We start from the raw sequence: 27,495 nt of genomic DNA, 5'->3' as shown, positions 1-27,495 counted from the left end.
ATTTGCTGTTTTGCTGCACAGCCATTACGGAAAGTGGCCAACAGAGTCAGCTATAAGTGAAAGTCTGTTAGAACAGCTGACTTCAATATGGTAGATGTTTCTTTATTAGCTTGAAAATAATTGTTCTTTGTATTCTATTCAGGGCTGTGCACGGCTAGGAAGCTCTATGGAGATGAGAGGCTTTTCATTAAATTACTCCATTTTGCACCTCTAAGGCTGTTCAGGACAGCTTCTCATGGGTCTGGAACCTCTCCTGAAGATGCTTAACCTTACCCATAGGTAGCACTCGTTAACAACACATTTCGAACTTGATTTTCAAAACACAAAATTTTCCTTCTTCATGTTGTAAAGAGTCAGTTAACTGGCAGTCTTACTGCCACTTCTGAAATTTATGTGGACCAATAGTGATTAAATCATTTATAGCAACAATTTAGTCATTTATTGCTATTATTGTCCCCTTTTTGACTTTTTGAGGGCTTAATTACCGTTAGCTGATATGTTAATAAAGACCACTTTCATAGCTTAGCTAAGACTATACCAGTAAACTATTTCCTGATTTTTTTTATTTGCTGTAGTAGTATTGAAATACTGTATTTTGTATTAATATTTGTATTAAGGATGAGCCCATGTGGTTTATGAGGTGGCTGACTGAGTTGGTAGGTAGGGCAAACAAAACAATCTTTCAGTTATTTCTGGTAAATAAGACGAATAATCTATTTCTGTAAATCTAGAAATATTTGTTCTCAGGAGGAAGCAACATACATGTTTAAGCAACTTTACTTTTTCAGAGTTGATTTGGGATCTCTTGCTTTGTGTAAGCATAAAAACATGAAAATTTGTGCTGCTCCTACATGGGATTCAAGTTTAAATTGTCCAGATAAAACTGAAAGCATCATAACTTTTTTGCTTGTCTGTTGTTTGAAGTAGTTGGAAGAACACTGCCAGACAGCTCTTAAAAATATGCTTCAATCAGGTTTTACACAGTTTATCAAGCATGTTCCAAAAATAATACCAAGCGCATCAAAGAATGTAGTAGAGAAGGAATAAGCTGTGGTCTGTCCCTAACACACAGTCTGCAGGGACTCATTTCTTGAGGTTTCATGGTCTCAATCTCTAATTTTTAAATGATTTGTTTCTGTTATGTTTTTGTCTTTATTTCATGTCATTCTGTTTAGCCTGCGTTTTGTGAGTTTGTATTTAGAATATCCATTTCATCACTGTGTCTTCCTTTAACAGTTAAAAATAAACCTATCGTATAGCATCAGTTGGAAACAACTCATTTGCAGTAATCAAGAAGGAAGCAAGCTGGTACTTACCCAGTCAAATTCAGCTTTTGTGTGCCATAGGAATAGCTGCTGGAAAACATGAAAATGAAAAAATGCAGATGCAGTCATTTCAGGAGAAATCTTCCCTATGAGTAATGAAAGCACCTTCTTTGGACAGAGAAGGGAATATGAAAATGTTGGTCTCACATGAGGGGATAATACCAATTTCCTCAAAGCATTCTTTCATAGCTGATTTTTCTCAAACACTGCACTTTTCCCCACTTTCTCCTTTTCCCCTTCTCCTCTCCCAAATCTTTCTGTAATGTTCACTCCTGGCCCAAAGTGGTGTATGGCATTATTATACCTTTGTGTTACAAAACTGAAATTTTTAAAATGAAAATAATGATTTATAATAAAAAGCCTGACAGGCTAATTACAGTATTGCATTAATTATTATCTTATTTCAGCTCTGTTCCTCTCTCAGCCAATTCAGATCTGTCTTTTTGGTGTTTTTTTAATCCCAGTTGACACTGTAATTTTGAGAGAGAGACTATATTGGGAACAATATACGTATAAAGTCAAGAAATTAAAATTGTCAGAAGAGTACTTTATTTCTAAAATGTTGCCTTTGACATGTTTGTTATAGAATGCAAGTAGTTCTGTTTCTATTTGGAGCTTTGTGGATCTTCTGATGAGTGTAACACTTATATATCACATATCACAACCCTCAAAATCTTCCTTTTCTGGATATCTTCGTAGCATGTACTGCAGGGCAGTCATTAATTTAGAAATTTGTGCATTGTGCAGCTAATTTGATGCATTTTATATTCTGAATTTTATTTTTTCTCCCAAAACATGTGCCAGTTTATCATTGAGATACAGAATGATGTCGGTGCCACCAAAACAGCCTCAGGATTGCAATTTGAAGCTCCTCTAGCAAAATACACATGTTCGCAGGTGGTGAAGCTGAAGTTGAATGCAAATCCCATTGGTGAATTTCATGTAAATGTCAGTAAGGAAAGAGCTCATAGCAACACCCAAGTTTGGGAAATTGAGCACAGTAGTTTGCAGAAATGGGGACTTGAAGGTATATTGGTTGCAATAGTTTTCAGTTTTTATTTGAACTTCCAGGTGGCACAGCAGGTGCACTGGATGCCCCATCCCTGGAGGCATTCAAGGCCAGGCTGGATGTGGCTCTGGGCAGCCTGGTCTGCTGGTTGGCGACCCTGCACATAGCAGGGGGGTTGAAACTAGATGACCATTGTGGTCCTTTTCAACCCAGGCCATTCTATGATTCTATGATATTAAGCAAGAAAGTGTTTGAACATTTTGACAAATATTGTTGTAATGAATGTCCAGTAGCAAAGGAAGTAGAGATGAAAGATGACATGGACTCGGTGATTGTTCCACTGGTTGTGTGGTGTGGTGGTTAGATTCCTCCAATCTTCCTGCCTCATGTCCTACACTGTCTTGACTGTCTTTGTTTCCTAACAAAGTTCTGGGAATCGTTTCTGACAGTTTGCTCTGTTTACATTTTGCAGGATGCTTCATCAGCAGATATTCGGAAAGCTTATAGGAAGCTTTCACTGATTTTACACCCAGACAAGAACAAAGATGAAAATGCAGAAACACAGTTTAGGCAAGTAAGTGCAATGTGTGGTTATACAAGCTTTGTGAAAATAGGATCAGATTTTTATAGAATTATGGCATCTTAGTAAAAACAATGAATCTATTTTTTTTTTTCTTTTTTTAAATCTTTACAGACCAAAACCATGAGACTGCTATCATTAGTTCAGCCTTTAAAATATGTTGATGAATAACTACTGGCTACTTAAAGAAGAACTTTTGGATGAAACAAATGATACATAGCTTGTTGTTGTTTGTTTCTTTGTTTGTAACTGAGACACAAGTCTCAGTTGCTTGTTTGTGTCTCTGACCGCAGCTTTTATATGATTGTCACTGTTTCATTTGCACATGGAGTCTCATTCATAATGCTGTAAGGAGAAAAGTGGAAACTACAAAAGAGCTTTTTTTTTTTGCAAATGTAACATGTGATACTATTATTAATATTTTACAAACTCTATTCTAAAGTAATATTAAGTATTTCTTTTTGTGTTTTTGTTATAGTTGGTGGCTATCTATGAGATTTTAAAGGATGAAGAAAGAAGAAAGAGGTGAGTTAAACTGCAGTTTCCTAAATATTCATTTATGCCAGTGATAAACTGAAGTCCTTTTTGTCTTAAATGTAACTATTTGGATAATTTTTGCATAATTTCAGTTTGTAATTCTTCTGATTGTGGGCTGAAAGGGGAAACTGATAGGCATTTTTGTGTGATATGTTCATTATCCTCCTTTAAAAGCTTTGAAAACCACCCAGTATTTGGAGCAAATCATTGTTTTAACATTTCCCAACTGTATCACTTTTTTGGATTGTGTTAAATGTTGTCGTCTGTTTTATTAAAGCTGTGGTTGAACTTACAGTTCTTGATTCAACTGTCAGTCATAACTCAGTGTTCCAAGAAAAGTTTCTTTGCGTGATATTTGGGGTTATCTTCAATTTATACCTTCTTTAACATTTTTTCTGCTCTTTATTTTATTGCTTTTCTTTTAGATGTGTTGTCTGTGGTATTTTAAACTTTGATGTGAATACAATATTTTATTGACAATTGATAATTGTCCCCGCAACTTTGGAAGCAGGTCCAGAAATATGTGAAGGGGTTAGGACTGAAAACTGAAAAGCTATGCTTTTCTGGAAGATTTTGTTGTTGTTGTTTTGTTTTTCTTCTTAAGAGGCTGTCCAAATGAGCTAATGATTGTATGGGAAATAGAGCCATTGTAGAAGTACATTTATGTTGCAGTTCTAGTGAAGCATCTTTTGGTTTACAAGTCTAAGTTGGGGATTGTGAGGCATTTCTTGAAGGATTTTTGGTTTCTTGTCATGGCTCCTGGTTTGATAGTACACAGGGTGCAGTCTTTGATCCTTTCATCAAGTGTCATGAAAACGTACTTCAGAGAAGTACTTTTGAAAATTGGTAGTTTTTTTTCATTTCTCCTCTCACCAGAGATTGTTCTTGTGAAGTCCTAATCGAAGAAACGTTAAAATAAACAAGTTTTTAGCTAAGTGGTTTCAGACTAGTTGAAAAGTTGGTTGTCCCAAACATTTTCTCACTTTTTTCTTTGTAACTTTGCTTACGTCTGCGATGTGATATTTTGGAACTTATTTGGAACTTATTTCCAGCCTGAAACTACTGGGGATTACCTTGCAGATGTTATGGTGTCTTTTTTCATGGAACAGTAGTGAAGTAGCTTATGAAAATTGTTTTTAATTGTACACATTATGAAAGTTACTAATTTAACCAGCTTGTTTGAGCAAATGTTATTAATTAGTATAGCACAGTAATAGATAATGAAAAGTTAAAGCAGAAATGGATTGCTCCAGCTTATATTGATTTCATCATCAGTAACTTCTTTTGCACATAGGCAGCAATATCTTTTGTATTTTTGTTTGCAGTGCAGATGTGGTTGTGGTTGATCCTGCTTCTGTCACTGATTAAGCATAAGTATAGTTGAATAAAATAGCATTTACTGTCAGCTAATTTCTTGGAAATGATATGCAGGATAAGCTGGAGAGTTGGGTGGAGAGGAACTGAATGACTGAACAAGAACAAACACAAAGTCCTACACCTGGGAGGAATAACTGCATGCATCAGTGCAGGTTAGGGGCTGACCTGCTGGAGTGGAGCTCTGTAGAGAAGGACCAGCATGTCCTGGTGGGCAGCAGGTTGGCTTTGAGCAGCAGTGTGCCCCTGTGGCCAAGAAGGCCAATGGTATCCTGAAGTGTGTTAAAAATAACGTGGCCAGCGGGTCAAGGGGGAGGTAATCCTCCTCCCTCTACTCTGCCCTGGTGAGGCCACATCTGGAGTGCTGTGTCCAGTTCGGGCTCCTCTGTTCAAAAAAGACAGGGAACTTCTGGAGAGAGCCCAACAGAGGGTGACAAAGATTATTGGAAGCCAGGAGCATCTCCCTTATGCGAAAAGACAGACCTGAGGCTGTTCAGCCTGGAGAAGAGAAGACTGCAGGAGGGATTATCAATGCATGTAAATAAATACCTGATGGGCAGGAGTCAAGTGGATGCAGCCAGGCTCTTTTCAGTGGTGCTGAGTGACAAAACAAGGGGCAGTAGGCATAGGAAAGGCAAACTAGAACATACTAAGTTCCATACAAACGTGAGAAAAAACTTATTTACTGTGAAGGTGACAGAGCAGTGGAGCAGGCTGCTGAGAAAGGTTGTGGAGTCTCCTTCTCTAGAGATCTTCAGAAATTGCCTGGATGCTTTCCTGTGTGACCTGCTGTAGGGAATCTGCTTTAGTAGGGGGTTGGTCTAGCTTATTCCAGAGGTCCCTTCAGTTATGTGATTCTGTGATTTAGGAATAATGTGAACTAGATGATCTTAGAGGTCTTTTCCAACCTTGGTGATTCTATAAACAATAGTGTATGGTTTCTTTACTTTTCAGAAAAATGTGTTCCTTAGCTTTATTTCACAGTCTAATGGTAAACTCTCATTGTGCTTGTGAGAAGAGTATTTTCTCCTTTTTCCTTTAAGGAATTGTTGCCTCGTATCCTTAAAACAAGCCTCAAATAATTTTGCTAAGAGCTGTCTTTCTCTTGTAAGATAATTCATCTGTTTCTTGCAGTCATATGGCAAAGGAAAGGAGAGAGTAGTTGCTTCTGGGCATTTTCCTACTTGGAATGTTATTTGGTTATCTGTTGTAAAGGAAGAGGCTCGAAGTTTACCTTCATACCCACGCACAGGATGCTGCAGCATTTGTCTCAGGGCTTATCAACTCACTTTTATCCTAATTCCAGAAATAACTATTTGGGTCTGCTGCAGCAAGGCTTTCTGCCTGATTTTTTTTTTCCCCCCTTGGCAACATGCTAGTTCTTATTTCTAAAGAACTCAAAGACCTGCTGGGGTGAGATGGGAATTGGTCTTGCAAATTAGTTGGTGGCAAATTCTGGCAGTTTAGCTGAGAGTCCCTTTGGAACGGGATGTGTAAATGGTTTGGAGCACAAGATTACATTGCCTTGAGAAGAGCGAGCTGCAGACCCCTTTTGGGGATGCCTGCAGTACCTGCCTGCCTCCGGCTGTTCGTCTCAGAAGTGATGTAATCCAGCATTGATCTTGGTGCGTACGCAGAGGGCAGAAATGGTACAAGTAGGAGTAAAAGGACCTGCCCTGTGCGAGCAAGCGACAAACTCGTTTTGAAACAATAGAGCTCTGTCTAATGAAACCCTTCCTCCATGTCTCTGTGAATGTCAGAGGCATTAATTGTTTGTGTGTGTACAGAAAGGGTGTTCTGAAAGGCAGATCTGTTGGCCAGCTAAATGTAATCGTTGTTCTAGAACCTTTCTGTTTTTATGTTTATTGGTGGATTTTTACTATAGCTGATGACAGAAGCCTTTCTTAAATTATTGCTGATCTTCTATTAAAAAAAAATAGCTAATAGAACTTTATAATTTAGTTTGCTTTTTTTGAGAAAGGTTCATAGCTGTTTGTGAAGTATTCTAATGCTATTAGTTGTACTATAGAATACAATAATACTGCCATGGTAGTGCTTTTCACTTACACATTTTAACTGCCGCATAATTAAAACATCCTGATGTTCTAACATGAAACATGCATGCAGATTGTTTCATGTAGCATTGTTTAACGTTTTATGCCTTGTGCACATTGCGGAGTATATGAATCTCTATAGAAAAGTTTCTTTAGGATATATAGAAATGGGTTCATTTCCTGAAATATATTTTAAGTCACTTATTGGTAAATAAAATTGATGATGATATTTTATTACCTTTTGATTATTTTTAATTCACAAAGAAGTTTGCATGGTTCTATTAGTTGTAATTGGGCAAAAATCTAGATTTTAATTTCTTTGTTTGTTGCCATTTTAAGGAGCTTTTTACCTACCAGGCCTATTCTCTGTAACAATATGGACTTGATTAGAGGAAGCATTTGTAAACGAATCAAGACATGCTTGTTTAGAGTAAGAAAGGTGTTTGTCTTTACTCTCATTGTAATTATATGTGTGCATGCATAGGTATAAATTGTTCTAGCTGATGGTGCACTGGGTGTCTTTGACAGAATAAGGAGAAGAACCCCCAAATTAAAAAAAAAACATCAGTGAAGTATTCCTGTTCAGAAGTAGTGAAGTAGTTCAGAGCAGATCTTATTAATTCAAGCTTATAGTATATGAAATATATCAGATCTCTGAAATAATTTGAAATATGAAATGCAGTGGCTGTGTTAAAGGGAGGAGTATATTATAATTATATTAAAATAGATGATACTGTAATTAGCTACTACAGGTAATGTGTTTGTCTTGCAATGTAATTGATTCCACAAAGAGCTCTCAAATGAAACTTTACAACAGAATGAAATTTTAATACTCGTGCAGTTGGTTGCTTTTAAGACTTGGATTCCTGTACTAACACAGAATCCCGAGTTTTTAAACAAAGATCCAACGTAAGTTATAAACATGTATTATGTAAATAAATATTCATAAATGTAAGTGTATTTTTGTTGTCTTGTTCATGTACTGGTGCTCTGTGGTTTTTCAGTTTGCTGACCACTATGTGTCAGAGATAACGGGTAAGCATATCCGGTGCAGAAGATTTGTTGTGTTCTGTGTGCACAGGTCTGAGAAAAAGTACTGCAGATACAGTTTTTCTTTTCAGTTTGATTTTTCTTGCCGAGAGTAGCAATTAATATACGTCACCAAAAGAAGAATGCTTTGTAATTCAATTATGAGTGTAGTTCTACACACAGATTAGCTGACTATCCTCCATAGTTAATATAGATTTCTATACATGAATCATTTAATGAGAAACCTGCTTTTAATTAAACTACATCCTAAATTTGGAAAGGAAGATTTAAAAATTGTGGGAAGCTTCTGAGTTTCAGTAGGATCATTTTCCAGTTGAAAACCTAAATATCATTGGTATCCTTATTTTTCAAATACAGAGCTTAATTACTATTGAAAGCAGTGATTTATCTTTTAACAGTATATATTCTAAAAAGTGGGTTATAATAGAAGCTATCTTCCCTTAAAATGGCCAGTCGTGTGAGCCATAATGCTCATTGATAGTAAAATCAATAGAGCATTGATTCTGAGACTTAATCCTTGGAGACTGTTGTTCCGAACAGCGGACATAGCCTAGTAAATACAGAGTGCTGTTTAAAGTGTTTAATGCAAGAGACTCTGCTGTCTTAATTTATTTTTCTTAACAGATAATTTATAATAGAATGCGGTTGTCAAACATTTTTTCCCAGCCCTGTTTTGAGTATTACGAGATTGTAACCATTAGCGTATATGGGCCCTATTTAAATCTGTGGACAAATTTTCAGTGCCTCAATTAACATTTCCTATTGTACAAGGAAACAAATGCCTAATAAATTTATAGTGGTATTAAAGCAATTTGTTTTTTCTCAATTTTGTATATTTATTTCTCTGAAGCTGTCAATGGCAGAGCATATTTCGTGCAGTCGTATCAGTCTAATTTTAAAAAGAGGTTTTGATTCTAAGATATTTGGTTTTTGTTCTAGAATAAAAGTATGGAATGTTTTAGCAAATACATTATTATTTTAAAATGCTAAAACATTACTGTATTCTTCAAAAATAAGTTTTAGTTTTGAAATTGCTTGCTGAGCAGTTTATCTGAGCAGAGAGTTTGCATTAAGGCAGCAGTAATGAACTGTTCCTAACTTACTGGGAAAGTACAAATGTTGTTACAACAAAATTTATGCTAGTACTCTCATGATTGCCAAGGAAGATACAGTTTTGCAATACATGTTTCACGTACTCGGAGCACTGCGGAATCTAAATCTTTTGCACAGGAGGAGCCTAGCAACGCTCGGCAGCTTGAGCAAATGTTGTATCCACAGTCAGCTTTGCTGGATGTGCCGAATTAAAGGATATTTTTTATTTAGAACCACTGCTTCTTTTTCTGCCTAAGAAAAAAAAAAAAAAGAATTTGGCGATGGAAATTTTTTTTTTAGTACATCTCCAAGGTATCAATTTAATAACTATCAAAGTAGCTAGTGCAGTTGTTGCATTTAAATTGATTTACATGTCAAGACTGGCAGTTTAGCAGCTGCGCTATTATTCCTGGATCGGTCAATTTACTTGAGAAAAACCTACTACTGAGTTCCACTGACCTGCATGACAATATAGGCCCTATTTCTATTCCTGTAATTAGGCCCGCAACTAACTCAGAATATTTTTAATTAAAATATTTTGGTCAATGTGTTGCACCAAATTAGGCCTTTCAGCGCAGATTTAATTCTGGAAACGGTGTGATTAGAATGTGTAATGAGTTGCACTCAGTTCCAGATGAACAGGTTGTGCAGCGCCAGCGCATTCAGGTTGTGGCGTTTGCTGCCGGGGTCTGTGTTGGAAACTTTGCTCTGAGAAGTAACCAACGGCACGAGGGCGGGCGCGAACGGCTGCGCTGCGGCTTGGGCAAGCCATGGCGTCGGCGCACCGTAATGCAAAGATGCTGCAGGCACACGGAGACGCCTCGAGAATTTCGTTAGGAGGAAAGCTGACGAGCCGCCGTAAAAAGGGTTCCCGCAGAGACGGCGGGGTTAGCAAAATCGAGCGGCGTTAGAACGGGCTGGTTTCGGAGGCGGCTTTCCAAGCACGAGCGAGGCGGGGCCGCGGTGCGCGCAGCCGGGTGGCCCCGCGCTCAGGCCGCGCTTTCCTGACCGCGCGCTGCCAGCGCGGCCCGCGGCTGCGGCGCTGCCGCAGAGCGGAACAAAAGCGCGGGCGCTCCTCCCCTCCCCCACCGCTTGTGCTTTTAATTTGGGGAAGGAGGACGGGGCGACGGTGGTCGAGGCGTTTCTCCTCGCCCCTCCCGCCCGCGCCGTTAGCCTTTCCCGCAGCGCCGTTTCTGCGGCGGGCCGAGCGGGGCTGCTGCGCGGGCGGCGCGGTTACGTCCGGCCGTGAAAAAAGAGCGCTTCCGTGCGGGCGCTGCTCGTGCCCGGCTCCGCGCCCGCCGCTCGGCTGTGCTAAAGAAAATAACCGCTAAACGAGCTCTTGTGCGCGCTTTGCTCCAGCGGTCTGTGCATTACCGTTTGTTTTGCTTTATGATGGGATGGTTGGGCTGGTCTCCTTTGTAGCTCTCCATGAAAGCCTGTTATATTTGCTACTGTAGGTATGATGATATTCTGATCAATGGACTACCAGATTGGCGACAGCCTGTATTCTACTACAGGCGGGTGAGAAAAATGAGCAATGCTGAGCTGGCATTACTCTTGTTCATTATACTCACAGTGGGTCATTATGCTGTGGTTTGGTCAATCTACCTGGAAAAACAGCTGGTAAGTATTGGTAATAAATCAAACTTGCTTCAATTATTAGCGTTGAGTTCTCTGCTAAAGTTTGCATATTATAGGGATCCCTACCGCTTCCCCTGTTCTGAATTTTTTGTATTTTAAAATCATTACATTTAAAATGGTAATAAATATAGAATGAGATATTCAACGTGTCAGAAATAGTAATCCAAAACCAAGAATGATCAAGAATTGGTAATAGATAAGAGATGGTTCTTAGGTTTATAGTTGGCAGAAGGGAGGAGAATAAAAGCTCTTCTGTCATTTATTGATGCAGGCATACGCTCCTGTAGTCATGTTTATGACTTTCCTAGATGTTACTTAAAAATAACCAGTTTTTATTCGTTTAGAAGTCATCCTTGCTTTGCCTTTGTTCTTAGCTAAACGCTTTTTTTCTGTTTTGTTTTGGGTTTTTGTTAACCTTGATAAGCAGCGCAAACAAATTTCTGTTGGATTATTTTGGGGTTTTACGTATAAATGTCTATTGCACTTATCAAACTAGAAAAAAAACCTAAGCATAACTTGAAAAATACTCATACATAGCATCTATTTACTTTTTTATTTTCCATTGCATTATTGAAGTTGATGAATGAGAAAGGAGGCAAGTTGAATGCTTTCTCCTCTTAGAAAACTTTGATTGCTATGGAGATACACATGAGTGACAGAACTGGACTTCATGTGTGTTTAAAGACTGGATGCCATGGCAACAGTTATTGTTAAGATAGATCATTTTACTTAATCATGTAGGACCCCTAGATACATTTGCATAAATGCTACTCTAATGTTTACCCTTCACAGAAGAGTCCCAGTAACATTTGTGGTTTACATGTTAATGATAACCTGTAACTGTAGTTCTTTCTACATCAAGGATGAACTGCTTAGCAGAAAAAAGAGGGAGAAGAAGAAAAAAACGGGAGGCAGAAGTACTGATGAAGCAAAACTTGCTGCTCCTGAAAAAAACGAAAGGTGGGAAAAAACTTGTTTTCTGCATTTTAAAACATGTTGTCGGCTACCGGTTTTGTTTATTTTCTGCTTGCATTTTTGAAGTATTTGTACAAGAGAGAAATCTGTAACATTCATCTCTGATATAAAGTGTCCCGGTGTCGTTGTGTATGTAGTTTTTAGTACCGTAAACAAATGTATGGTATTTATTCAACAGATGAACAGTAAGGGAAATACTGAGGCTGATTTAATGACGTCGTGTATGTAAAAGGGTGCTGTTCATCCAAGTTGATTTTTTTAGAAGATTTTACAACTTTTTCTGTCTTCGAAGGTTTTTGCTTTTGATTAAAATTTCTTAATTTTAATTTATTTAAGCTTTAATTTATCACCATAACAAATCAGGAGTTTTTATGGGTTTTTTTAATGCATGTCTGATTTAATGCCTTTGTCTGATTAAATTGAAAACAAGCATGTTGGTGAAGGCTTATAATGCTATTTTTCAGTTAAGAAACGCATAGGGAAATAGTGACTTTCAGGACACTCCAAAAGATACCACCATTTCTTCTATTGATTCATAGAAAGAAAGAAAGGGTTTAAATAGTTCACACAGCAGGGGCATGAACTGGATCAATGCAGGATGGAGATCAGAGACCATTCTGCCTGTCGTCTTTCCTGATGACATCAGTGAGTAATGCTTCAGTGAACTGCAAATGGCATTAATTTTTATGTATTGTTTTGTTTATGCTACAGTCTTCATATCTGGTTGTCAGCACTTGTGAACACTTGATTGAGGCTTGAGCTTTTTTTTTTTCTTTTTTTTTTTTTTAAACTCAAGTGATTATGTGGCTTATGAATTTATTTTCTTGGAAGAAAAGCCCTTTTTGAGATACTAAAATACAGAGATGATGAGAATTTGGTGGTTGTGTTATGTATTTTGAAATAAATATTCAGAATGTATCTTTGGTGTTACGTAGGTAAGCATTTTCTTATGAATTGACAAGTGCTAATCATTTTAAAGGATAGTGGAAGAGTTCTGAAATTGTGTAGTAATAGTGGGAAAACCTTGTGATTTTGTTTGACTGTAGAGCACTGGACAAACCACAGTGGCATGACTTACTTCCGTGCAAGCTGGGAATATGGTTCTGTCTCACAGTGAAAGCTTTGCCTCAGCTATTCCAGGTAAAGTACTGTAATTTTAAACTATTAAATTTCTTGATGGTGTTATGCATAATCATGTACTGCACTTGTTTATATTAATTTCCTGGTTCAAGTTTACATCTTTTATATATAAATAAAACATATGCACACACGTATACATTGTATAAAATACACACGCACATAAAATAACGTTATTTGGAGATAATTTTAATATCATAAATGTATACAAATGTGAATATATAAAAGTTTATATTAATATGTTAGGGAGTTCAGCAGCAGTTCCTGCTGGACACAAATACAGGAATGTTAAGAGGAGGAAAATATATGCAGACACCTATATTACTAGTAGCAACATCTTTTAAGCAATCTGTTAAGAAGATATTTTTATCTCAAATAGGCAAACACTGTATTTAAATTTGAGAGAACAGTGCATTTACTTCTAACTGAGTGAGCTTTCTTTTTGAGGCACAGGATAATGATAGAAATTTATACCTGAAATTAACAAGGTAAAGTAACAAATTTATGTTTGTAATTTAGATACTTAAACATGGGAAAGCTGGCCACAGCTTTGGTTTGGATTTTTTTTTTTTTTAATATGAATACTGTTAATTGTAAAATTTAGCTGATGTTCACCAGGTATTGTAAAAATGTCAGTTACCAGAATGATTTTTTAAATCTCAGAAGCTCTTGATTTCCCATGATCACATCCACTTGTTTTCAATTCACTGCTGACTAATGGGTATACATCAGGAAATAAGGGTGGATTTAATTTGGTTTGTACTACTAATATACTGTTAATGCTGAATTGTAACCAGCGTAAATATTCAATTTGTCTGAGTACAAACTGGGATTCTTTCATATAATTCATAACCCTTAATCTGTTAGCCAAAAGGCTTGTAAAACTTGTGCAATAAGGAAAAGTCTGGTGTTTCAGCTTCTATTTTTATAGCCTACTTTTCCTACAAAGAGATGCAAAATTAATATTCCTTCATCTTTTAAATGTTTCATCAGGAGTATGTGGTTATTTTATTAAAACAACCTTTCTTAATCTTTTTGCATGATTTTAAAGTAAAAATGACTGCATAATTAAATCAACTGTTAAGCTTTGATGTTCATCCTTGATTGAGATGAGTTAGAAAAAAATTAATTTCACCAATTGTTGCAGCTGCATTTTCGAAACTTAGTTATAATTCTAGTACTTTTCCCTTAACTGCAAAATAACCTCAGATTTACAGAATATAGTAATAATTGTAAGGATTTTTAAACTAAGATGTCTTATAATGTTTCTAAGCTGTCATTTTGTCTGTTTCCTCATCTTGACATAGTCTGTTAGGAAGTCAGCAGTAGAGGTTTCAGATTTTCTGTTCAAACAGCATTTTTGTTAGACTGTCCGGAAAAGGTGATATTTTGAACTTTGTGGACACTTAGCTGATCACTTCTGCTTTGTATTTTAAATCCATTAAATTAATGGTAGTGGAAAAGTAGGTGTCCAATAACTCATGGAAAACGGGAGACCAGCAAGTCGGGGATATGGTAGCAGGGGAAGCACGATTTAGAGAATTCAGTGCAGGAAGGTTTCAGAGCAAGAAGGGTGTAAGGAGACAGGATTCTAGAGTGAGTCGTCCCATACTTAAGTAATGCTGTTGCATAATTCCAGGGCTTTTGTTGTTCTTTAACGTGACCTGCCATATGCGTAAGTGAAAATGCAATGAATTACAAGTAAGCTTCAATGTTAAGAATTTTCAGGATTTCAGATAACTGAGTTATTGCGGTTAATTAGTTAAAAATACTTAACTGAGTGTCGCCTCTCCTGAAGAGCCACGATAGCACTGACCTCATGTTGGGTATGAGAAGAACAGTGCAGAAGAAAATTTTTATGTTCTGCCTGGCTGGTCAGGGAGACTTCTGGGCTATTGAGTTCTATTTAAGGTTTTAGCTGTAAATATATATAATATAAAATTATATATATACAATATATAAGTAAATAAAATAACTGTATTCCTTCATACTGAGATACTCTTTGAATGTAAGTGCCATTACCTTCAGTAGTACACTAATGTAGATTTGAGACTTCAGAGTATTTAGGCTTTTAGGGTAAGTAGCTAACCAGAGCAGGTTAGCTAAAAGATGACATACCAACAGGTACTGAGTGCTAGTTACACATCCTGATTATTTATTAACAAACTGTTACGAGGTTGACATAAGGATATCTGCTGCAGATTCTAGGTCTTTAATGGGTTCATCTAAATGATTTTTCTCTAATTTAAGAGCCAGTAAGTTATTTTCAAAGTTGGCTTTCATCCATACAAGTAATTCAGTCATAGGATAAGTTCTAAAAATATCACCCACATTTAAATATACCATGATTGGGAGTTAAAAGGCTGAGTTTTAGCAGTGCTTATAGGTAGGCTGAGTTTTAGCAACGCTTATAATTAGATGTAGTTTCTGCCACTGAGTTCATATCCCTCAAATCTTTCAGTGGAATAGCTGAACTGTTTCCTCAAATGAAGAAAACAAGACTACCTGTCTGTGTACACAAAAATCTTCCTCAGAGGGAACTTTTTTTTTCTCTGTAAGTAAAGAAGTCAATTGAAACTTTTTACCACTTTTCAAGTTGGTTCATTTTTGCTAGCATCCAACCCCTCCTTTCCTCCCCCCTCCCCCAGTTAGCGTGAATATTCTTCTTAGTAGAGCTCTGAGGATTCAGGTTGCTGAGCTTCTGCCCATGCCTGACTCTCATTTATCCAATTGAGTGTCTTTCTCCTACTTCCCCTCCTCCTTCAAAATGTCAGATTTCAGAAGGAGGCACTTAAAATAATTAAGGTAGGCCTTTACTGAAGAAAAATGCTTTGTTTGCATGCCCCTGTGATGGCCTATGCCATTTTATTGTAGTCTGCATTTTATGTCAAGAAACTGGAAGAAAAATGAGTGAGAGGAGAATGAGAGAAACTCAGAAATGATTGTTTTTTTAACTGTTGACAATTGTATTTTGAGGAAAACTACATAGGTTTTTATATCCCTGCATTTAGTATAGTTCAATTTCAGGGTGAAAACAACATCTTAAAGCTTATTCCAAGAAGTGAAGGGAAAAGAAAACATAAATGTATCATCAATCAAATATCTGTGATGGGAAAGAAGTATTAAGCGGAGAGTAAATTACATTGGCTATTACAGATTTTAATTCTTCTAATGAAGACACAAGAAGAAGATAGAACAAAGAATGCAAGTTATTTCTAGGGTCATGAGAATGACCTGGAAGAAGGCTATTTACTTAAAAACCAAAAAACTCAATAAAAATGCTTGTTGGAACTGAACGTTGGTCTCACAAAGAAATAACACAGCTAAATATAGTGTGCAAGAATTTCAGTTCAAATGGTGCATGTAATACAGAATAGACAGTTTTGTTAATTATCTTTTTTCTTTGTGGCAGAAGAGTCAAGTGAAATGCAGTTTATTCCCAAAATAGCTGATGAGAGGTTTTTTTTCTTGGATGTGCAGACAAACAACTTAAGAGGTGGCATTTCTTAAAAATGTTCTTAATTATTCTTCACAAAATATTTTATTCCAAAAAATGAAGATTAGCAGTTTTGTTTGCGTTGCTGACAGCTACATTTCTTCCAACTTTTTGTGGTGAAGCCTAGTTACGAATGTGCTTATTTTTACACCAACTTCATCACTAGGATATGGTTTTTATTAGTTGAATTATGTCCCTACTGTTGTTAGGAGAGTAATGAAGCAGGAAGCGTTTTGTTTGTCTCATACAGAAATTGATTCTTATTAAGAAAATAAACTTCCCTTTTATCTTCTGTCAGTAATAAGGTAGGTGTATTGCAGACCCTTTTGGTTTGCTGTTGGAAGAGCTTCTGGTGGCTCTCCAGCAGTGAGAAGGCAGTTCATGCTCAGTATGTAGCTGCAGTGGGTACAACCTAGCAAGATTATGAACAAAGCTTTCAGTTAGTTACGATTGAAACTTGTTTGTAAAGACCTTTGCGTAGTATGAAGTGAATTAAAACAAAAAGGCCAGTAATTTATTTTTATGTAGACTACCAGATGGTAATTACTGTAGCTGATTTAGTAGCCTGGAATAGATTCAAACTAGTGACCCAGAGGTGTTTAATTTCTTGGCATTTTTTCCTCAGGTTTTCTTTTAATCCGTGATTACATTTCAACACCTGCTTAGAGATGGTTCAGACTCTGGCCTTAAACGGATTGGCAATGTGTCATTAAACTCAAGAGGCTTTGCCAGCAGGGCATCTCCTTTGGCAAAGTTAGCTTTTAAGCAGGATTTGATTAGGTCAGCAAACATTTATGTGGGTTGGTTTTGTCTTCGCATGTGACTTCGATATAAAATCAGAATGTGAGATTAAAATAAAATTTATTGAGTTTAGTTAAGTCTTTAAAAAAAAATAGATTTTTGAAAGGATTTATTCAAGTGCCAAAGTTTAAATATCTCCATAATTTGTAGGTTACACAGTTTTGATTTGTTGCAGCCTAATGTACAGCACTGATGTTGGTATAAGTTGTGGGGAGTGAGCAGATGCAGGATGTGTGGCACGAGTGATTGCCCATTTGCTCTGTTTCTTGCTGTTTTGCAGCGGTTGGGAGAACCAAAGTAGGGATGAAGCTCTTGACCCTGAGGTCAATTAGAAGCTTAGATAAAGGTCAGAGGAGAGTGGATGATAAAACAAGTATTCTGGGTGTATGCAAGTGAGCAAAAATAATCTACCTCTAAAAGAGTGCTTACTGTCTAATACCCAAGTGAAAAAATGTGCTTTGTTGCATAGTAAAAGTTTTAAGTGAACATAAGACACAAAATAAACTTGTCTTTGTGTATTGTGCTGTGGTGGCCAGTTTTGTTCTGCTCCCTCAAACAGTCCCTTGGTGTATGCCTGCATATCTCAGCATTTTGGAGGAGTGTAGCTTGTGAGTGCGAGGTGATGTTGGCTCTCAGTGAATTGGGTTGTTCTGTTGGGGTAGGAGGCTTCACTGGGCATGAATGGGGTTCCTGGGGAGGCCTTGCAGTTCCTCCTTCTGGCTGCCTTTGTTTTCTCACTGTGGATCTGGAATACCCATCAGATCCTGCATTAGCACAGCCCGCTGCTGGTCACCTGGTGCATCTGAGACTGCCCACAAGCTATACACAGCTGCAGAGCCTGCCCACACCTGGTGCTATTCCAAGGTCAAAGCATAATTTCCTGATTGAATAGAACATTTATTTACTATTTTGCCTTTGAGTAAACACGTACAAATTACGAAATAAATCTAAATCACAGTGTTCCGCTTTTTTTTTTTTTTTTACACTATTTGTTGCCATAACACAATTTTTACAGTATATAAACCCATCAAAAAGTTCTGTGGCATGATGATGGGCATTTTTATTGCCAAGAAGTAGCCAACTGAAGGTCGGATGGTGCAATAATTTTAGTTTAACTACTTTATCATCAGTAGTTATATACAAATGTGCTCCTTTCTGTGACTGTTGTCACTATTGTAAAAATTGTACCAGAACACTGTGCTCGAAGACAAAAACTAGTCCACAAACTTCATGCAAATATTAAAGTTGATAGATTAATTTAAGATTAACGCATTTAAGTGTAGCAATTTAAAATCTACTTGTAACGGAGTTTCCGCTGAACTGTAAATTCAAAGAGGGAGGTGAAGGTTTTTCTGTGTTAATTCCTCACTCCAGAGAAGTAGAATGTGAAGTTGGTTCTATCACAGAATCTATAATGAAGATTCATATATGATCAAACAATGCAAGTTTGTTTCCAGTGTTTCCAGTGTTTCCATTGTTTGCCTTATTTCTGTTAATCTGTTGTCTTTCTGAGGTAGACCAGAAAGCAAGGAAGATCAACTGGATGAAAGAAAGCTGCCACCAACGACTCTCTCTCCCCCTCCCCCAAAACAAACAAACCAACAAAACCTCATCACCTTCCTTCCCCAAAAGTCAAGGAGAGGCTGGAGCCACTGAGTCTTATTCAAAACTTAAGATTTTAGTTACAGGATTAGAGCAGTTTGTTTATACTTCAGCTATCTTTGAAAAACAAATAAGCAAACAAAAACCTTAAAAGTCCAGTATCAAGAATTTCTGTACTTGTACACAGCTCAGTAATAAGTGCAGCTTTGTCCTGGCAATCTCAAATTTGTTGGCAGGAGACTCACATTTATTGACTCATATAGAGAAAAAGTGAAATACAACAACTTTACTGTATTCTTAGTTCTTATTTGTGATTTAAATATTGAAAATATGTTAATGAATAGTTCATCTGTCAATTTCATTTTTCATCTGCAGTACTTTTTGAAATTTTTTAAATTAAATGTAAGAGTAGTCACAAGAGCTTCCTATACAGAGCAGTTGACATATGATTTGGATATACTAGCTGCGCAGTTTTGAAACTCTGAAACATTCTTTTCTCATTCTGTTCCTTCTTGGGAAGTGAATATTTGAATCATAGCATAATAATCCAGTGTTCATTATTCTTTTTGCTTGACTACATGCATATTACTGCTTTAATAGTGAGGCCATGTATTTGTGTTCTGTGTTCTGCTTTTTTTTTTTTTTTTTTTTTTGAGAACATCTCACTCACCTGCAAATGAGAACAAAATGTTGCAATGAGTGGTTAAGTTGAAAGCTTTAGTTAGAACACTTCCAAGCTTTGTATGCATCCTCAGTCCCTTTTTACCTCCTGAAGGATCAGAATGTTGCTTTTCTCATGTTTATTACCTGTTGAAAGTGAATTATACAGGTGCAAAATTCTGAGGTTGTGCATATTTTCTCCTCTTGGGCCAAAAAAAAAAGGCAAGATGCTTTAAAAGGAAATTCGTTACTGAGTCTTAGGAAAGGAATGGTATTTTGGAAGTGGCTGTATCTGTACTGCGGCTGTTTTTAGGGCAATTGTGCAATTATTTTATCCCCAAAGTATTTGTATTGAGACAAAGTGATTATTTAAATTTATCACTTCAGAAAAGTAAAAAATCTGAACATGAATTTCTTTTGAAATTCTCTTCCTGCTAAAACTAAATATGCTTGAAAACTGTTCATTTCTTAGACTGGTACTATTCAAAATTTATGTGTTTATTTATGTAAAAACAGAAGTTTTCTCCAAAGAAACTCCTATTTTTATATGTTCTCCAGTGTTTATTGTGTTGTAACTTACCACGTGTAGTATTCATATAGTTTGTGTCTATCTCTCTTCAGGTATGTCTTCCAATTTCTCTTCATAACCTGTAGAGCTATTTCTTGTGCTTTGGTGGGAAGATTTTGATTTTCAAATCTCCAGAATCCACTTTGATTCATTTTGTTGATTTGCTTTATATGTATACGTTATTATATGTGCTTCAGAATGCTCAGTATCCCTGTGGTTGTTTTTTTTTCCTGATTATGGTATCAGATAAAATTTTTAATAAGAAACAAATGTTGCATTTGTTACCTGCATATGACATCATTTCAGTGATAATCCATTTTATATCTCTAAAGCAGCAATACTAGTAAATTTCATTTACGTGCTTCTGACTAGTTTTCTTTGTTGTTCAGCTATTGTGTCTCATTTTTGTCTGAGCCACATTTCCAATTGTTCTGTGATTGACATGCTGGAGAGATTGACAGTTACCCCCTAGTGCCTGCTGTCTGGAGATCCCACAAGCAATAATGGATCTTACTCCAGAATTTAGCATCAAATATTGGCTTTCAGTGTCAAATGGGTTAAATTTAAATGCCGGCTAATTGTAGTCATTTTGAAATCATATCCTTAAGCAAAAAAGCATTTTTTAGATATCAGCATGTCTAAGTCTTGTGTAGGCCGCACAATCCAAATGTCTCAAACCTGCAGCAGAAGTTAACCATTACATTTGTGGCTGTTTCTATTTTTTAGCAATGCAAATAGTCCAAATCTGGAGAATACAAGGAACTGTTTCCGTATGTGGCAAGTAAACCAAATGGAGACCCAGTACTGATGCTACTTCTGTTAAACTATATTCAGTTTAACATTCAAACTGAATATATTTATTTTCGGCCCTAATACCTAGTATAGTAAATAGTAGTCCTCCTGCATGGCATCTACACGTTTTTAGCCCTGCTTCTACTGAAAAACAGCACCTCTTCCCCATCCCCCAAAACAAAGCTGTAAGCACGTGGGATGCTGTGTGCCAGAAGTGAGAAGTTATGTGAACTTCTAAACTTTCTTCTGTGCTAAGGGTGATCTCCTACATAATCCTTGTTTCCCAAACCCAAATGTAAAAAGAAAGGGAGTAAGAAAAAGTATTTTGGAAGAAAAGGAAACCTAATTGTGGAATGTTGTCTTGTATCAGTGATGTTTCTCTGAAATATTACAATGCTCTGCTCAGAACAAAATTCTGTACTCCTTGTTGCCCCACATCCCACACGTGACTTTGAAGAGGTAGATATATAATGGAGTATAATGAAAAGAGCAGTTGTGTTGTGTCTTTTCGGTAAGCAATGTTTCTGAATAACTTCTGCAATTAGATACAGCAGTAATGACTGCTTAACTCAGTTTTAAACTTGTTTTAATGAGAGCAAGTTTTATTCAGACTTATGGGATGGTAGTGGAAATTCAGTAAATGTTTACCAAGATTTACAATGCTTTCTACATTAAATTTAGGTCATCTTTTTAGTACATAAGGTGGGTCTGTGATGTAATAACAAGAATAAATGAATGACTTTAAAGAAATAAATTTCAGTTATTCTAACCATTATAATCGATTTTGATATAATACAAGAAATGTTCTGTCTGACTGGAAGGGATAAATAATTTGCCTATTTCAGTGTTTATATTATAGTTTCATTGGTTCTGGATGAATACAGAAATATCTTAAACTAATAAGTAAGAGTAAGAAAGCACTCCATACCTCTTCATTCAGTAATCTGGTTGCTCACATGTAGAAAGCTTTCGGCACAAATCTATAATTACTAATTGATCAACTATTGGAGATGTAAAGCTTATTGCAGGATTTGTGACAGGACTTCTAATTTTATGTTTAAGAATGCTAAACAGATCTGAGATTAGAATCTAATTCTTGGGAGAAAAAGGAATCTTGGTTTTCATTTTTTTTAGCACTTCAATAGCCTTTTAAAAGATGCTTAAAAAAAGAAAGAGTAAGTTAGTGTTACCTTAATGAGTTCGTGGTACGAAGATTGCTGCCTGGCAATTGCCTTGGCTTGTCCTGCACACACTGCTCTCATTAAAAACTCCACTTTCTTTCTTGAACTTCCAGATTGCTGATGTGAGCAAAGTGAGTGCATGCACTTTTAAGAAGCTGTAGATGGTGATCAGAAATGTTTTCCTAACCACTTTCCTTTTTAGGTTGTCATTAAGCATCGTAACCTATAATATCAATGCTATTACATTAAAACCTTTATTACACAAAAAGTTCTACATTGTAAGCAAATAGTTTATGTACTGAAAAATCCTGTATTTCAAAGAAGTAAATGTATCTTAATATTTTTTTGGGGAGGTTAAATGAGAAATTAAAACAGAGCCAATGCAATAACTTGTTTGTATAAGGATGCTAATGTCATTACAACATTTTCTTAAAGGATGCCAGACAATTATATGTAGAATATAAAGAAACAAAAATGAAGGAGAAAGAAGATGCCCTGGCTAAGGCTGAACTTGAAACACTTCAGAGTGAGTTTTTACCACTGTCTTAATAAACAAATCTACCTACTCAGCAAGATGTATGTGAACAAATGTTTTTATAATCTTCTATAATATGTGCTTTATATATTTCTGTACTGCTGTTAAATGAGATTTTAATTTTGTGACTGTAATTTCACAGTATGCTGCTGGCTTGCTTCTGTAGAAGCATAAACTCAGTTTATAGTTAGGTAGTATCCAGAAAAGCACGCTTTGCTAGAAATGTTGCTTTACAGGAGAGGGAAATCTCAAAAGCATAAATCTTAAAATATAAATTTTTAGAAGTGACCTCTGCTTTTTCAGCATTTCTGCATCTTTTTTTCCTGTAAATAACCATTTAAAATAATTTATTTTGGATTTCTTTTATATAAATTCAGTTTATTTTCATAATACAAATAGAAAGTGAAGATAATTTGAATTTCCAAATGCATGGGTGTGGTCTTAGGAGAGGGATTCTTGCTGCTGTTGAAATAAATGTCTTAAAAGTCTTTGTACTTTCACAGAAGACCAGAGAAGGCAATTAGCATTTCCCGTAATAAAGTATTCAGAATAATTATATGTGACTTCCTTTTCTTCTTTCAGTTATTTCCTTTAGACAGTGATTAAACCTGCTCTCTTCTGAGGACAATTTTAAAAGATTTTTGTTTGTGTTTTTATGTGCTTACTTTATTTTCTATACTTAAGTGCATGCTTTTAAGTTCTTCTATTCTGACAAGTACTTTGAGTCCTCTATAATAATTTACTATCTTTGAGTACACATAAGCCTTTGGCACTTAAAATACAGCTGCATTATTTATATTTTCAAAATAGGTTGATTTTATACAATCAGAAACAAGATTCAAGATTGAGCTTCAGCAATAATTCCTAACTCAACTGCAGCTAAATCTTTTTTTTTTTTTTTTTTTTTTAAGAAAACAGGTAATATTTAGCATCCCATTGAACACTGTGGACCCTAGTCAATCTAGCAGGATACTGCTTGCCGAGGAGGTCTGCAGCTAAATTTGAGATACTGATCAAAAAATAGGCCCTTGAAATGGGTCTTGACTTCAGTTATGTTAAAAATTTGTTAAATTGCCAGATAGCGATGTATTGCATAAATGGGACACATTCTTCATTTAAGTCCATGAGCTATTTTGTGTATATTGTTTTAAAAGGATGAATTTTGAAAACAGAAGTGCAAATGAAATTGTGATGTCATTAAAATTTTACTTTTTGTGCTCCTGTGTTTCACTGAATTGCCAGTTTGTGAACTTTTCAGTGTTTCTTCTCTGTGCAGATTTGCCAGGTGTCGTGTGAGAGTTACTGCTTTTATCTCCTCTTCTGTGGGCCTCTACCATACACTGAGAGGTGCAGATTTGGTGCCCTTGCCCCCTCCAGGTCTCCCATGAGTTGTAGCAGAAGCACTACCCTGTCCTCTGTCACACCAGGGTGTCACCTGGCATCTGACCCCTCTGTCTGTAAGGAGACCTGATGTCACACATCTGGAGCAAGAGGAGAGATTAGTGGTCACCACCTGTAATTAGTGGAGTTTGAAATAGGGCATGGAATTAATTTGGTCAACTATAGCAGTGCTATTGCTGGGTAACAGAATGAGCCATCGGTTGCTTTTTCTAAAAGAAATGATATTTACAAGAGAAAAACAAGAGATGCATCTATGTTATTATAGGGGAAAAAAAGAGCAAATATTCTTTTTCCAGAAGCCTGCATGCAAAGCATCTGCTAACATTGTTTATTTCATTATATTGTTCTTCATTGTCCTCTTTGGAATAGCATAACAAGGTTGTAAATCATCAAATGTGCATTTGGTGATCACTTGTCCCCATTCTTAATTTTAGAGGCAGTCCATGGAGTGTGAGTTCCTAATAACAGTTCCATCTATCTAATTGAGTAAATGCATCTCATGCAGATTAGCAATAGCTGCTTTACAGTGCTTGTTTTTTCATGACCTAATTGCTAGTTTACCTCCATGTCTGTCTGCTTTCCTACTGAAAATGTTCAGTCATCTGTAGGCACCTTGAACTAAAACCAGAGAAGGGTATCAGAGAAGGAAAACATAATTTGCCAAGTAGGAGAAAGAGGGTGTTACTGAGATGTCATTAAAGTACGATATTTGGGAATGAGAGTGAAAAAATATTTTCTTGGTATATCAAAACTGTGCATAATTCTGACTTATTTTGTCAGTACCTCTGTGCTATTTATCACTTCTCAGTCCATTCAAAATACTCGTTATTCCTGCATATAGCACCTTTACAATTTACCTTGCAAAATAAAGCAGCTAATAGTACAGATTTTATTCCTAGGAAATATATATATTTTTTGTGTGCAATTACAGCTATCTTTGTTCTAGCCACCAAAATAGAAATGCTTTGCCTTACTTTTTTTTTGGTCCTTTTTATATTGGATACCAGAGCACATTATTTCTCTTAAAATGAAAGTGCTTTAATTTAATTTTAACTGTTACCTTTTCCCTTTCCAGTACTGACACAGTTGCATATATTCTCTGCATCTGGCAATGATAGTCTTGTTTTTTGTAGTCATGGATGTGGAACAGAATATATGTATATACATATATTAACTGAACCAGCTAATCATTAAACTAAAGATGTAAATGTACGTTATCAGGACAGATGACTCTGCCAGTTTATAAACTTAAATCACGAAGTTTCAGTAGTTATTAAGACCAGTTCTAGCAGTTGTACTGGCTGCTCTTGGAGTGTGAAGTGCATTCAGTTGCTTCCATTTTGGTGGAAAATACATCTATTTTTGTTTCTCTATATTTAACCCTGGTAATGCTCTTAATTTGCTTTTTTTTTCCCTGCCCCCCCAATAGGAAGATTATGAATATCACAGTGTTACCCACCTAGTTGACCAAGGGAGTCCAGTTGAAGTAATCTTTTTGGATTTCAGCACAGCTTTTAACACTGATTTTCACAGTATCCTTCTGGACAAGATACTCAGCCAGCATATAGCTAGACAAATGCAGTGGGTGAGCAATTGACTGACGGGTTGGACTCAGAGGGTTCTAGTAAATGGGGTTACATCAGGCTGGTAGTCAGTCAGTAGTGGGGTTCTGCAGGGCTCCATTTTGGGACTAGTTCTCCTTAAGGTTTTCATCAGTGTTTTGGATGCAGGACTTTGGAATGCATACTGAGGCAGCTTGCGAATGATGCTAGATTGAGCGGATCTGAGGTCCCTTGGTTTGTTCAGCCCAGAGAAGAGGAAGCCTTGTCATGGCCTTCAGCTCCACACGAAGGGATTTGTTTAAATCATTAATTTTAGTGTTATATAGTTGAATCTTAATTTCAGTGTGGATTTCTTTAGCTTTCAGGTTTTTATTACTAGCATTTGTCCATGCTTAGAATAAGAACTTGTCTGTATCTACAGATTTTCTTTATATAAAAGCATTTCTTTAGCCCTTAATTACTGTGGCTTTTCTGTACTAAATTGTTTTTCAGTATAGCTGCAGATATTGTACCCTGGCTTTGTACATGTGTTCTAATATTTGCCATCTTCTGATTATAAAATCATGTTTCTAGAGTTATCAGTGTTCTGTTTACAGAATGACAGATTGCATTAGCTCCACAGCTCTGATAGCTCGTTTCTGATCACTTGTGCTACTGTAACTTTAAGCTCTTACATCAAAGGTTCCCTGCACACATTGCATTTAAGTGCAGATATGGCCTAAGGTCCTAAGCTGTGTAATTTATTTTATTGGTGATCCAAAATGCTTTTGATTCGAATAATCCCAGACTGTCAGCCAGTCCATGTTCCTAAATCTTACTGTAGTTTCCTCTTCACTGTGAACGATTTTGCCCAACTTTGTGTAATCCAGTATTATACCAAAGGCAACTTTTCATTTATTTCCAAATAATTGGTAAACACGTTGAATTATTGTGTTTGGTGTTAATTCCTGCCAAAATGCAGTGTTCACATGCCTGCTCAGCAATAAGTTGCTGACAGCAGGTTTGGAGAAAATTATTTCATATAATGCATGGGTTTTTTTGTTAGTGTGGGTGTGAATGTTCTGATCACGTAATTGTTACCTCTGAAGCCTATTTATGGCAAATTAAGTATCATTTGTTCTACTGCCTGTTTTTGCAGGCCTGCCAAAGGGATTCTGAACTTGCAGCTCAGGTGCTTTTTCCAGTTGAATCAGCTAGTCTGTGTGATGCCTCTCCCTGCAAAACTTGCTTCAGACTTTACAAAAACATAAATGTTCGTCTTAACAGACAATTTTATGAGGTTTGCTTAGAAGAGGCACATGTTTCATTTTTTGTTTGTTCCAAGGCAGATTAATTAGTTCTTAAATATTAGATTCTTAACCTAGCCCTTTCTTGTTATTGGATGAAGTATTTGAGGACAGCAAGAAACATGGGGAACAGTGAGTATTCAGAGGAGATGTGAAAGGCATCCAGCCTTTGTGGGGCATTTTGGTGAAGTTGAGGATGTATCATTGCTAAGGAAGCTTTTAGTCTGTTTGCTCAAAAATAAGTTAAATTCTCAGTCTCTGTGCAGCACATGTATTTATGTGACTCTGATGCATTCATGTAATCCCATTCATTTTATTATGAAAACAAAAATGTGTATTTTTTTAACAGAAGTATTTGTCTCATAATTTCAATATTGAATTTGTTTGCTCAGTTTTTTTCAGTAGACAGTCTAAACTTTAGGCCAACAATTTTTTCAGACTTTTGGATCTGTTACAGTATATCTAAATGTATTGCTGTACATGGCAATTTTTTGGTGTCATGTTTAAGCAGATTTTAATGTTATAAGTGCTTGTTTGTCTTTTGTAGTTAGGTTGGTAAGTGAACAGTGTTGAAAGACAAGAAGATCGTGATGCAGTATGTTAGTGACATGCCACAGCAATGCTTGCTGTCTGCCTGTGTTTGTTGTTGCTTATCAACACATAGGATAACAGTCAATATCTTTGCTTTCTATGATTTTCTAGACGTAGGTGTCTTTTTTTCAGCTAGTTTTTCTTGATGCTGAAATGGAAGGCTTATAGGCCTTGCTGAGAGAGGGAACACCAGCTTCATCTCTCATATGCAGAAGTTCAGCACTTTTTTCTCCCCTTTCTTCTTTC

General features: G+C 36.4%; 1 protein-coding gene across 1 annotated transcript in view; it reads left to right on the top strand.

Annotated features, from left to right (window-relative positions):
* DNAJC1 (DnaJ heat shock protein family (Hsp40) member C1) overlaps nt 1-27,495 on the top strand; it is a 97,939-nt gene that overhangs the window by 30,334 nt on the left and 40,110 nt on the right. Inside the window, exons 2-7 of the mRNA XM_031614451.2 lie at nt 2,807-2,908; nt 3,393-3,439; nt 10,479-10,644; nt 11,525-11,622; nt 12,684-12,777; nt 22,310-22,400. Of these exons, the coding sequence (XP_031470311.2) occupies nt 2,807-2,908; nt 3,393-3,439; nt 10,479-10,644; nt 11,525-11,622; nt 12,684-12,777; nt 22,310-22,400 (598 nt within the window). The remainder of the gene's footprint in view (nt 1-2,806; nt 2,909-3,392; nt 3,440-10,478; nt 10,645-11,524; nt 11,623-12,683; nt 12,778-22,309; nt 22,401-27,495) is intronic.

The sequence above is a fragment of the Phasianus colchicus genome, chromosome 6, assembly GCF_987193195.1.
Source record: "Phasianus colchicus chromosome 6, bPhaCol1.hap1.1, whole genome shotgun sequence".
In the NCBI taxonomy this organism is placed as follows: Eukaryota; Metazoa; Chordata; class Aves; order Galliformes; family Phasianidae; genus Phasianus; species Phasianus colchicus.
Note: the sequence above shows the minus strand (reverse complement) of the source record. Positions and strands in the feature narration are given on the sequence as shown.